Genomic DNA, 14,241 nt, shown 5'->3' with positions numbered 1-14,241 from the left:
ATATATATTTGCATTGCTAGCCTGTGCAAGGGTCCATGCTGCTGCAACATCCCTGCTAGTTTTAGCTGGGCTTCCTAGATTAAACCTTGCACAGGTACATAGGCACCGACTCCATGCATGCTCCGGGGCTGGAGCACCCATGGGGAAAAAAGTAGTGGGTGCTCTACACCCACTGGCACCCAAGCTCCCCTCCCCACCCTGCCCCACCTCACCTCCTCCTCCGCCACCTCCTCCCCTGAGCGCTCCGCATCCCCGCTCCTCCACCTACCTCCCAGCGCTTGCCGCCGCCAAACAGCTATAGCAAGCCCCAGGAGGGACGGGGGAGGAGCAGGAAAGAGGCGGGGCTGGAGTGGGGATTTGGGGAAGGAGTCGGAATAGGGGCAGGGAGGGGTCGGAGTTGGGGCGGGGACTTTGGGGAAGGGGTTAGAATGGAGGTGGGAGGAGCCGGGGCAGGGGTGGAGTCGGGGTGGGGCCAGGGGCAGAGAGGGGTCGAGCACCCACCAGCATCAGTAGAAGTTGGCACCTGTGCATGGGTATGCCCACCTGAGTGCAGCCACACCTCCTACTGCATTGTAGACATACCCCCAGGGCAATGCAAATTTATTTCTTAGCTTTTTACACCAGGCTGGGACACTTAGTGGTCTGAAAGGCTAGAGAGCTTAAGTTAATGAGATCTTCTCCTGAAGAGCATTTATCCTTATCACAGCATTCACAGTGTGAGCTGCTTTTTTTTTTTTTTTTTTTTAAAGAAAAAGTAACTGCAGAAAAACCTCTTGAGTAACTTCCTACCATGGCTGTGATTTAGCAAGCCAGGTTCAAATTGGTCCTACCTTAATAATGAACAGTTGGCCTGCAGTGCCAAGGGTGTGCCATATTTTTCTTTTTTTTTGGGTGAAGAACAAGATGCTCTTGAGCCGCTGTTTCCTCTCTCTCTCTCTCTCCCTCCCTTATTTTCTTTTTTCCCCTTTAAATTACTCGCATAAAAGCCAATCCAGCTTTAAGGGCTGCCAAGGCTGTGTATGTGACCTAGTTGTCACAGTCATAAGATTTGCCAGCAGCTTCCTTTGCCGTGGCCTAAAGTGCCACCTGCCAGCTTATTTTTCTTTTGGCCAATGCTTCTTTCTGCTAAGATTGTACTCCAAACACAGTGCAGTGGAATCAAACAAGAGAAAAAGAGGAGGAAGTAGTCAAGATCAAGACTGTCTAAGTGGGGGAGTGATTCATTAGGCCGGGACAGAGGCAGCCATTGGGCCTGACTTCAGCAGAAAGGTAAGGAATACTAACAGAGCTGGATCTGTAGTGGAGAGGAGGAGTTGGAGAGACTAGAACAGAGGGTGGGTAAAGGTGGCTGGACAACCCTCCCAGAGGCTTTCACTGAAACAGCAACAAAACTAGTTTCAGGAGAACAAGCAAGACTAGCAGGACAGGACTTCAGTACAGGGGTAATCCTAGCAAACTAGGACAAATGGTCTCCCTAGACAGCAGTGAACAAAGCATCCACTCAAAGAGGTCATGGAGAAGGGATGAGAGGTGACAGGCCTACTGGGCAGTTTAGTATCTAGGGATACTGACAGCTACAAGGAGGGTCTTCCATGAGTTGTAAAACATTCAGCCTTGAGAAGGATCCACAGCTTGGCACACAGTGCTATGTTTTTTGGTCAAATCATGTTCTTAAAAGTTTCAGTGATATGGGGGAGAGGGAGGGAATATCTCGTGCAATGCAGAAATCAAAAGGCAAGGCTACACCCCTCCTGCAGCAGAGGATGGTGAACACAGTACCCAGTAGAAGTATAGTGTCACCAACACAATAAAGTGTTCTAATTTAGAGCTATTGTTCTAGTATTTGCAATGATTAGATTCACATTCATTTGATTGTTTATGTTGGAAAATAAAGATATTTGCAATTTACCTTCGTACTACACCAATTATGACTGTATTTTCTGAGGCTTTAGTTGTTCTGATAGACCTTAAAATAAAGAAACAAGATCACTTAACATTTCTGTAGTTCATCTTCAATAAATCCTACAGTGTCTTTAGAAAATCCCTTTCTTAAATGCTTAATTCTAAAAAAACCACAACCAAATCAAAACTGAGTCCCCAGCTTGTTTGGTAATTACAAAAGAAGACTATGTTGAGCAGTTTATGAGTATCAGTGGAAAAAACAACATGCAAATTGTAGATTAGTCCAGATTTTGGCCAAGCCCTGGTGAGGAAATAGCAAATATCTTCTCCTCACAAATGACATGAAACCCATATCGACACTACATTCACAATGCTCCATTCCAAAAGAAGCCATGCAGTTATGCATGTTTCAGACTTGTCCTCGATCAGTTATTGAGCATTTTACTCTGCTGAAGAATTGAGTGGTAAAAATTTAACCAAGGGAACATCAGTGCTCTCCTGCCTTCTCCTGACAGATCTTAAACTAATTCCTTTATTTTAACAAGAAGTAAAGCATTTGTCCCAGTGCCCTGACCCCACTACACTCACCCGCAGTCAGAACTCTGACCCCTGCACCCCCATCCCTATCAGATATTTAGTCTAGACATGCTCCCAGGGAGTATTTCACTAGAAAGTCAGTGAAAACAAGACACTGCTGCATTTTCAGACCTTGAAGAGCTATGAAAGAATATTTCTCCCCCTATTCATGTGCTATAGTAGTTGGTGGGGGTTGTTTTGGAGTAAATTTGTAATACAAGACTTTTGAGAAAGATTATGTATTTCAGGCCAGATCTGCAAACACTGTAGGTGTGCAATTGTGCACACAAAATATTGCCTCATTTGCACATGTAGTTGCATGGGAAATTTCAAGAAATTGAGCATACAAACAGAGGTGCTGGAACAATTTTTATAGAGGGGGTGCAGAGAGCCATTGAATCAAACTGTACATCCAGTATATAATGGAAATCACTTTAAGCCAAGGGGTGTGGCAGCACCGCCAGTTCCAGCACCTAGGCATATAAATGGCTAATTAAATGAATTTATGTATGGAATTCCCAGATTTCTGTGTACAAATTAGGCATGCAACTGTGGGTCTAAGCGTTTGAAACTCCAGCACTTCAGCCTCACTTTGTCAATAAAGTCTCAGCAGTTGTTTATTGCTTTGCAAATGACAAAGCAATTGTGTACACCCCTCAGGTATCATTGCTTTTTGCACCTTTCTAAATTTTTATCAAAAAGCTAATATATAAATGACAAATTTGTGGTGACAGATTCACTATAACTTTATACATTCTTCCTGCCTATAATCACATTCTGAGTTTTCCATCTATTCCTTTATAATAAAAACACTATTTTTCAAATTCCATTGTTATGGAACTTACCTGCATAGAGCTTCTGCATCAAAATATCTGGAATGTCTATGGTCGATAATAATAATTTCATGCTGTTTATCCAGAAAACATTCCAGTGCAGATTCAGGTGTCCTGGCAATATTACACCGAAACCCAGCCTTCTCACAGGCCCAACAGAACCCGTTACTCTGGTTATCTTCTTTGGCAAACACTAAAAGTACCTGAGTCAAAGAAACAGAGTGAATCACGTTTAAAAGATCTTTAAATATACTGTACAGCTGCTATTTCTACAAGTCCTAAACCACTTTATGAAAACTTTAGTGAAGTCCATTTACAAGATTTATGTACAATATTTAATAAGATTGTTTTTGATAGAGCCAAAGGAATATTTTAATGGGAACACTATTAAAACTAGAATACAGTTTGTGTAATAAGAATAAACATATGGTTTATCATAGAAATAGTCTGTGATATGCCCTTTTACAGATATACAAGTAACTTTCATTCATTTTGCTTGCTTTGACCCCGTTCCAGCAAAGCAGTTAAAATGGGTGTCATTGTAAGCATGTGAGCAGTCCCAGGCAAATGCTTAAGGGCTTTGCTGGACTGGGCCTTAGTACAGGATGTCCACTTGCTAACACTGCTGGAATCACAGACTAAATAATTTGTGGGGAAATCTGCACAGATGCTGCAGTGGCATGATGGAAAACAAGTTGTGCCTTCCATCTCATCCTGACTCCCCTAAAATATTGTGACTAGCAAGAACTATGGGAGTCCTGGTGAGCTCATGGGGTTCTGAGGTCAAGGACGGTATTCCTATGCATGCAGCTTGCCCCAGTTATGACTCTTAGGCAGCATCTGCCTTGCAATTCATTCCAAAGGGAGTGTGCTGTGGTTAAAATAAAAATCTGAGAGTCAGGAATTCTGGGACCTAGGGCTGGCTTGGTCACAAACTCATGCCGTAACCTTTGGCAAGGTTAGTGTCTCTGTGCTTCAGTTTCTTTTTTCTTTGAAATGGGGATAAGAATGCTTACCCACTTCATATGGGTGTGGGGAGGCTTAATTCCTTCATGTTTGTATGGTGTTCGGATAACCACGATGGAAGGTGCTATAGAAGTTGAAGAGGGCCAGATCCAAAGGTCATTAAAGTCTACAGAAAAACTGCCATTGACTGAAACAGGCTTTGCATCAGGATGACACTGTGTAGGGAGTGAGGAAGAGGCTTTATTTGGGCTGTTTGCAGACAGAATACGGGCCTTTAATTAATGCTGCTTTTGCAGATAATACAACGTGTCTGTCCATTTTTGGAAAGGGGCAATAAAGTCACTTTCAGAATTTGGCTATTGTCACACAACACCAAAACTTTCAGTAATTTAATCAAACTACAGTAAGATATGTATACTCTGGTCAAACAATAATGTATAGCTTCTGTAACTCACACCACATCCTGCTGAACTTTATACTTCTGGGCTATTTTAAGAATTCCAGCGGTAGTTACACTTTGGACCCGGTTGGCAGAATGTCTATCAATAAATCTTAACAGTTACATGTAGTGCATATTTTTGTAAGAGTGAAGGACTTTGTGTTCATTTAACTCAGATTCCTTTTATAGCAACCAATAGTAGTTTATGCTAAACTCTCTGTAAAAACATGTAATAGTTTGGGCTATTTTTAGTGAAAGTTAATTTATAACAATCTTAAGAAAGGAAGGATCATTTTGTAGCAAAAAGCACAGAACAGCCATCAGCAGATCTGGGTTGTATTCCTGGCTCCGCCATAGATTTGAAGTCATTTAACCTCTCTATACCTCAGTATCCCTATCTGTAAAATGCGGATAATAATATTTAGCTACCTCCCCTGGGTATTATGAGGCTTGATTTATTGAACCATTACTAGATGGAAATGGTAGAATTGTCAACAATAATGCAGAAAAGATGGACGTGTGCAAGAAATATTTCTGCCCTCGTTTGGGGCAAAAGCAGGATGATGTATTCAGTCATATGATGATGAAATACTCTCCAGTCCAACTGTAACCAGCAAGGGTGTTAAACAGCAGCTACTGAACATTAGACATTTTAAAATCTGCACGTCCAGCTAACTTGCATCCAAGCATTTTAAAAGAGATGGCTGAAGAGCTCTCTGGACCATTAATGCAGATTTGCAACAAGTCTTGGAACAGTGAGGAAGTTGCAGGGGACTGGAAGAAAGCTAACGTAGTGCCAATATTTAAAAGAGATCAATGGGACAACCTGGGCAGTAGTTCTGTCAGCGTGACATTGATCCTGCGCAAAATAATAGGACAGCTGATATAGGATTTGATCAATAAAGAATTAAAGGAGTGTAATATAATTATTGCCTATTAGCATGAGTTTGTAGAAAACAGATCATGTCAAACTAACTTGATATCTTTTTTTGGTGAGATTATTAATTGGATTGAAAAAGGTAATAGTGTTGATGTAATATATTTCGATTTCTGTAAAGCATTTGACTTCATACCACACAGCATTTTAATTAAGAAACTAGGAAGATACAAAATCAACATGACACATATTAAATTAATTAAAAACTAGATAACTGATAGGTCTCAAAATGTTATCGGAAATGAAGAATCATTATCAAGAGTATGTATTTCTAGTGGGATCTCAAAGGAAGCACTTTTTGGCCCCACACACTAACATATCTATCAATGACTCTGGAAGAAACTAGAACATCATTACTGATAAAAATTGCAGATATACAAAGATTGAGGGAGTGGTGAATAATGAAGAGGACAGGTCACTGATACCGATCGATATGGATCACTTTGTAAGAGGGACACAAGCAAACAATATGTGTTTTAATAAAGCTAAATGTACGTGTATACATCTAAGAACTAAGAATGCAGGTAATACTTACAGGATGGGGGACTCTAGCCTGGAAAATGGTGACCCACAAGTCTTTTTCAGACTCATGATGGCTTGACGGCTAATCAGTTGAACATGAGCTCCCATTGCAATGCCGTGGCCAAAACAGCTATTGTGATCCATTGGATATATAACAACAGGGGAATACTGACTAGAAGTAGAAAGGTTACATTACCTCTGTATTTGGCACCGATGTGACCAGTACGGGAATAATGTGTCCAGTTGTGGAATCATAGTTCAAGAAATACTGGAGAGTTTTAGAGAAGAGCCATGGCAATGATTAAAGGATAGAAGAACATGACATCCAAGATACGGTTACGGGGAACTTGATCAAAGTCTATAAGTACCTATGCGGGAAACAGAAATCTGATAATGGAGGGCTCTTCACTCTAGAAAATAAAACTATAACAGGATCCAATGGCTGTAAATTGAAGCTAAGCAAATTCAAACTTGAAACAAGGTGTAAAATTTTAAAATGAGGGTAATTAACCAATGCTGTGGTGGATTGCCCATCACTGGAAATTTTTCAGTCAAGATTGGATTTTTTTTTTCTAAAAGAGATGATCTCATTCAAAGAGTAATTAATACAGGGAAGTCCTATAAGAGTCCTGGGTTATGCAAGAGGTCAGATTAGATGATCACAATGGTCCTTTCTGGCCTTATGAGCTATGAATGAATCTATGAATGAATCTGTGCAGCAAGAGAGGTAGTGGACTCCAGGATGACACTAGGTTATAGGCTTGAGTTACAAGGAGAACTGTGGTGTTGTCAATGTTGACAGAGAAATAGGGAGTAGGAAGGACTTGGGAAGATGAGTTCAGCCTTTGCCATATTATTAAGTATAAACTGATACCATCTGAATGGATAATATTACTTAGAGATGGGGTGTAGAGGGAGAAGATGAGTGGAGCATTGATGGACCCCTATGGGATACCCATGGAAAGGGTGAGGGGGTGAAGAGGTGGATTCACCAAGAGAAGTACTGATGGAACAACCAGAGCAGCAGGAGGAGAACCAAGGGAGGATGGAGTTGCACAAGCTGAGAGAGGATGAGGCATCAGGAAGGAGGCTATGCTCAGCAGTGTTAAGTGCAGTCAAAAGCTCAAAGAGGATGAAGGATGGGGCAGAGGGTCTGAGATTTGTCCATTTGGATTATTAAAGAGCAACCTTGTTCAGAGCAGTTTCAGTAGAGTGAAGTGTAGTGGTTGAGAACCAGATTGGACTGGAATATAGGTGGAAGTGGAGAACAGAAACGAGGAGAAATAGTTGTAGATATCATGTTCAGTAAGTTGAGAGATGCCGGGGAGAAGGGAGAGAGGCTGGAAATAGGGTGGGGATTTATTTTAGGATGGGAAAACTTACAGAGTGCTGTATCTGTTAGATAACATGCTTGTTGCCTGGCACGCCAAAATGCCCTGGGGAAGGGTTGTGCGCACAAAATGAATCCAGTCACAAACATTACCCTGCTGAAAATTTGGTCTTTGGTTTGAGCTGTGAAATATTTATTTGAACATCAATGTGCATACCATAAATTACAGGACAAATGCAGTGTGATAATCATGAAACTTCACCTTAGTTTCAGCATTTCCTAAAGTGTTACCTGAAGTTGATCTTGGTGGAGTCTCATAGGGCCAAACTGCACATCTGTCACTGCTGCCTACAAAAAAGAAGAGAATTTTTTAACACGTACCTGCTCATGGAGGAAGGAAAATCAGCTCTCTAAAAGAAGAGCTCTCTTATTTACCACTGGGTCACAAATATATTGCTATCATTATCAGCCCATCTGTCTATAAGGGTTTTGTGTTGCTTTTAGAAATTCCTATTCAATGTAACAACAACAAGGTTACAAATCAACGAGCAGGTTACAGTCACTTTCTTATTGTCATCTGAAACATAAAGCTGTGTATTAGTCTTGTGAGTATGCTAGACAGCTCATTAATTTTCTGTATTCTCAGTATTATTTAAGCTGTTCCACAACACAGGCAAATGTTTAGAAAGAGCTTTCTTTTAAAAATGTAAATAAGCATTTAATTCACAAAAGAAAAGTAAAAGTATGTAACTGGGTGATGGGGTGTCCACCCCACACAGGACTGGAAGGGGTTCAGAAGACCAGGCAGGCCAATTAACTGCACAGACTGCACCTGGAGGGAGAGCTAGAGGGCAGGGAACTGATAGAAAGCAGGCTCAGCTGGGCAGGAACAGGCAGGGCCTATAAAGCCAGGAAGCTGACAACAGACAAGGGCTGCTGAGAAAGAGCAATCACTCCTTGGGTAGAGGGAAGAAGGTTTGGAGCAAGTACACCCAGAGATCGTGGGGGGAAATGAGTGGTAGGAAGCAGTCCAGGGAAGGAGCAATGAGGGCTGGGAGAATAAAGCCCAGAACTGCTCAGTTGAGGCAGTGAATGGTAATACTGCATAGGGCTGCTGAAGGAAAGACTTTGATATATCCCAGTAAGGGGAAAAAATGCTGAGCGACCTGCCCAGAGGGCTGAGTCATGAGGAGAACGCTGTGCTTCCTGGGACAAGAGAGGAGCTGCAGACCTGAGAGAGAGGGAGTGTGACTGGGTACGACCGTGGTGATGGGCATTGACCTGATGAGCTAATCCCCAGAGCACCCAGGAGGAGGTGCCAGACTAGTGGTGAGTGGTGTGGCCCATCACACTCTGCTTTAGAAACCTTATCAGTAATGGATTTCACTACAAAATGAGGAGAGCTTGAAAGCTGTACAAATAAATATGCACACTTCACTTCCCAAAGTATGCTCTGATGCATTATTTCCCAAGGCCATGCTGGTGGAGACCATGAGAGCCTTCAGAAACTGAAGGCTGCAGAACTCTGAGATAAGTATTTAAAAGCACGTATGTTTAAAATTCACTTCTACTCTGAAAAGTGATTGTAAAATGCCACTGCGGTGTGCTATGTACACTGTGTGTCAGTGATTTCCATATTGAGTGTGTATGGATTACACATGAAAAGAATATTTTTCTAAGTGCCAATTTAGCTTGGGATCCGAGAGTCAAGCTAGGATCTTTCCTTCTCTTGCATCATTACAAGTAATGATGATCAGGTGTGTCTGCTGCTCTTACTAGCTCTACCTACTAACTAACTGTCTTTGATACTATAGACTACTAACAAAAAGAAAAGGAAAAGGAGTACTTGTGGCACCTTAGAGACTAACCAATTTATTTGAGCATGAGCTTTCGTGAGCTACAGCTCACTTCATCAGATGCATACCGTGGAAACTGCAGCAGACTTTATATATACACAGAGAATATGAAACAATACCTCCTCCCACCCCACTGTCCTGCTGGTAATAGCTTATCTAAAGTGATCATCAGGTGGGCCATTTCCAGCACAAATCCAGGTTTTCTCACCCTCCACCCCCCCACACAAATTCACTCTCCTGCTGGTGCTAGCCCATCCAAAGTGACAACTCTTTACATAATCAAGTCGGGCTATTTCCTGCACAAATCCAGGTTTTCTCACATCCCCCCCACCCCCATACACACACAAACTCACTCTCCTGCTGGTAATAGCTCATCTAAACTGACCACTCTCCAAGTTTAAATCCAAGTTAAACCAGAACATCTGGGGGGGGGGGGTAGGAAAAAACAAGAGGAAACAGGCTACCTTGCATAATGACTTAGCCAGTCCCAGTCTCTATTTAAGCCTAAATTAATAGTATCCAATTTGCAACTGAATTCCAATTCAGCAGTTTCTCGCTGGAGTCTGGATTTGAAGTTTTTTTGTTTTAAGATAGCGACCTTCATGTCTGTGATTGCGTGACCAGAGAGATTGAAGTGTTCTCCGACTGGTTTATGAATGTTATAATTCTTGACATCTGATTTGTGTCCATTTATTCTTTTACGTAGAGACTGTCCAGTTTGACCAATGTACATGGCAGAGGGGCATTGCCCTACAGACAGCCCCTCAACCTGAAGCAAATACTCACCAACAACCACATACCACACAACAGAACCACTAACCCAGGAACTTATCCTTGCAACAAAGCCCGTTGCCAATTGTGCCCACATATCTATTCAGGGGACACCATCACAGGGCCTAATAACATCAGCCACACTATCAGAGGCTCGTTCACCTGCACATCCACCAATGTGATATATGCCATCATGTTATTGCGTGATTGCGTGACCAGAGAGATTGAAGTGTTCTCTGACTGGTTTATGAATGTTATAATTCTTGACATCTGATTTGTGTCCATTTATTCTTTTACGTAGAGACTGTCCAGTTTGACCAATGTACATGGCAGAGGGGCATTGCCCTACAGACAGCCCCTCAACCTGAAGCAAATACTCACCAACAACCACATACCACACAACAGAACCACTAACCCAGGAACTTATCCTTGCAACAAAGCCCGTTGCCAATTGTGCCCACATATCTATTCAGGGGACACCATCACAGGGCCTAATAACATCAGCCACACTATCAGAGGCTCGTTCACCTGCACATCCACCAATGTGATATATGCCATCATGTTATTGCGTGATTGCGTGACCAGAGAGATTGAAGTGTTCTCCGACTGGTTTATGAATGTTATAATTCTTGACATCTGATTTGGGTCCATTTATTCTTTTACGTAGAGACTGTCCAGTTTGACCAATGTACATGGCAGAGGGGCATTGCTGGCACATGATGGCATATATCACATTGGTGGATGTGCAGGTGAACGAGCCTCTGATAGTGTGGCTGATGTTATTAGGCCCTGTGATGGTGTCCCCTGAATAGATATGTGGGCACAATTGGCAACGGGCTTTGTTGCAAGGATAAGTTCCTGGGTTAGTGGTTCTGTTGTGTGGTATGTGGTTGTTGGTGAGTATTTGCTTCAGGTTGAGGGGCTGTCTGTAGGGCAATGCCCCTCTGCCATGTACATTGGTCAAACTGGACAGTCTCTACATAAAAGAATTAATGGACACAAATCAGATGTCAAGAATTATAACATTCATAAAAAGAAAAGGAGTACTTGTGGCACCTTAGAGACTAACCAATTTATTTGAGCATGAGCTTTCGTGAGCTACAGCTCACTTCATCATGCTCAAATAAATTGGTTAGTCTCTAAGGTGCCACAAGTACTCCTTTTCTTTTTGCGAATACAGACTAACACGGCTGTTCCTCTGAAACCTAACATTCATAAACCAGTCGGAGAACACTTCAATCTCTCTGGTCACGCAATCACAGACATGAAGGTCGCTATCTTAAAACAAAAAAACTTCAAATCCAGACTCCAGCGAGAAACTGCTGAATTGGAATTCATTTGCAAATTGGATACTATTAATTTAGGCTTAAATAGAGACTGGGACTGGCTAAGTCATTATGCAAGGTAGCCTGTTTCCTCTTGTTTTTTCCTACCCCCCCCCCCCCCCAGATGTTCTGGTTTAACTTGGATTTAAACTTGGAGAGTGGTCAGTTTAGATGAGCTATTACCAGCAGGAGAGTGAGTTTGTGTGTGTATGGGGGTGGGGGGATGTGAGAAAACCTGGATTTGTGCAGGAAATAGCCCGACTTGATTATGTAAAGAGTTGTCACTTTGGATGGGCTAGCACCAGCAGGAGAGTGAATTTGTGTGGGGGGGTGGAGGGTGAGAAAACCTGGATTTGTGCTGGAAATGGCCCACCTGATGATCACTTTAGATAAGCTATTACCAGCAGGACAGTGGGGTGGGAGGAGGTATTGTTTCATATTCTCTGTGTATATATAAAGTCTGCTGCAGTTTCCACGGTATGCATCTGATGAAGTGAGCTGTAGCTCACGAAAGCTCATGCTCAAATAAATTGGTTAGTCTCTAAGGTGCCACAAGTACTCCTTTTCTTTTTGCGAATACAGACTAACACGGCTGTTACTCTGAAACCTATAGACTATTAGGCATTATTGCCTGAAGATGGGAACAGGAGTAAATGGAATGGCTCTTAAGTGGCTTTGGGCTAGATTTTCAAAGGTATTTAGGTGCCTAAAGATGTACATAGGTGCCTAGTGGGATTTTCAGATGTGCTTATGCACCTATCTGCATCTTGAAGGGCCAAAATACCTTTAAAAATCTGGCCTTTTGTATTTTTGGTCTCTGAGGGTGCATCTACACAGCAAAACCAAAACATAGCAGCAGCAAGTCTCAGCGCCGGGGTGAACTGACTCGGGCTCTCACTGAGGGACTAAAAACAGCAGTGTAGATGTTTGGGCTCAGGCTGGAACCTGGTCTGCAAGACCCATCCTCTCCCCCTCCCGCAGTTTCAGAGCCTGGTCTCCAGCCTGAGCCATTTTTAGCTCTGCAGTGCAAGCCCAAGTCAGTTCACCCAGGCTCTGAGACTTACTGTCGAACGGTTGTTGTTGGGGTTTTTTTGGCTGTTGATGATGTATCCTGAGAGAGAGAACACAAACAATTAATAAAGAATTCTCTTGATATAAAAGGGGAACTAAAATCCAGCTGGTTCTTGCTTAGCTGCCGAGCTAACTGGGGTAAAAAAGCAGAAGAAACTTATTTTTGGCAATGTAGTAAACAAAGAGGACTTGGGATCATATACACCCAAAGAACAGATCTGTTGAGTACAGAGGTGGCATTTTTACATTGTTTTTTTTTTTCAGAGTAAAACCACACTTTAAGATCAGATTTAATCCTTTGCAGTCTAGAATTTTTCCAATAAGTAATTTTAAAGAACCATCATTACATCCCATATACCACATAAAAACCTTTTAAAATTACATGCTCTTTTCTCTCTATGACCTTATTGCTCCATTGCATAGCCTGTAAGGCTCTTCATGTGAGCTTTTATTTATCAATTTGGAAATCACCAATATAAATGTAAATGAGAGAGAAATATGAGGCGAGGAAAATGCCAGTGCAACACCTGAGAAAACAATACAGGAACAGTTTATGCCTTTGTTATTAAAGTGGGGCTTTAACAGTGACTGTAAAATCGACATAGAGAGGGTTCCAGATTTACTTTCTCAATAACTTCCAGATCAGATTTATTCACTTTAAACACTCCCGAAAGGTGATTCTTCTCATTGCAAACACTGAAAATTCTTCCTGGGATGTGAAAAATCAAGCTGGTTTGTTCTGTTTCTCACCTCATCACCACTTAACGATTTTACACTAAGAAATTAGCTGGTACTGTAGTTGTTAATGCATGAGGCAGATGCAAATCCATCTTTCTCTGCCATCGTTTTATTGGCTTTGTGGTGCTAACAGCCGTAACTGTGGTGCTAATCAGTAAACTCAGCAGAAATGCCTGGAGGACATACAGGGAGAATATCTATAGAGGTTTCAGAGGAACAGCCGTGTTAGTCTGTATTCGCAAAAAGAAAAGGAGTACTTGTGGCACCTTAGAGACTAACCAATTTATTTGAGCATGAGCTTTCGTGAGCTAGCTCATGCTCAAATAAATTGGTTAGTCTCTAAGGTGCCACAAGTACTCCTTATCTATAGAGGAAGAGTTGCCATATTTACAGTCACTTTTCTGAGCATAACCACACTTTACATTACATTTTGAAAGATTTATTTTTGTGCATTCAGGCTGCCAGCAGAAAGTGTTTTCAATTTTAACTAACAATGGCTTTGAGCTGTAAGGTTCAGACCAGAGCTGAACTTTCCCAAAGTTTACAGGTATTTAGAACCCATGCCAAGTCTAATATTAAACAGTAAGATACAATTACTGCTGCCAGCTATTGCTTTCATTTGCTCCTTTCTTCTACAAGTTTGAGTGAATTTAATGCTCATAGAAGCATTAAAAGACCAACAGTCTGATCCTGCATGGAATCAGGCACACTCAACTTCCGTTGACTTCTGTGGGGGTTAAAGAAGCCCAGCATCTCTCAGGGGGTGTTCTGCACTTAGCAGGATTGGGTCCTAATAGCAATGGTTGGAGCCTGGCACAGTCAGAACTGTGTTGGCAGGCTCTGTGCAGTTTTCCCCATACAGATCTCCCAATCCATCACCTCAATTTCACCTGAAACTCCTGATTATTTCAGGCCAGAACTTCCCTTAAGTAGACACTATCAACCACGATCAGTTATGTCCTATATCACCGTAGT

The 14,241-nt window shown here is 42.0% G+C and overlaps 1 protein-coding gene across 3 annotated transcripts in view; it reads right to left on the bottom strand.

Moving 5' to 3' along the window:
- Positions 1-14,241, bottom strand: part of PDE8A (phosphodiesterase 8A) — a 259,372-nt gene that overhangs the window by 49,072 nt on the left and 196,059 nt on the right. For all 3 annotated transcript variants that reach the window (XM_075133133.1, XM_048866934.2, XM_075133134.1), the window contains exons 2-4: positions 7,797-7,853; positions 3,324-3,514; positions 1,910-1,966 (exon numbers count right to left, since the gene is read on the bottom strand). In XM_075133133.1, the coding sequence (XP_074989234.1) occupies positions 1,910-1,966; positions 3,324-3,514; positions 7,797-7,823 (275 nt within the window). In that variant the 5' untranslated portion in view covers positions 7,824-7,853. The remainder of the gene's footprint in view (positions 1-1,909; positions 1,967-3,323; positions 3,515-7,796; positions 7,854-14,241) is intronic.

Source organism: Caretta caretta, chromosome 10 (genome assembly GCF_965140235.1).
Source record: "Caretta caretta isolate rCarCar2 chromosome 10, rCarCar1.hap1, whole genome shotgun sequence".
NCBI classification, from domain to species: domain Eukaryota; kingdom Metazoa; phylum Chordata; order Testudines; family Cheloniidae; genus Caretta; species Caretta caretta.
Note: the sequence above shows the minus strand (reverse complement) of the source record. Positions and strands in the feature narration are given on the sequence as shown.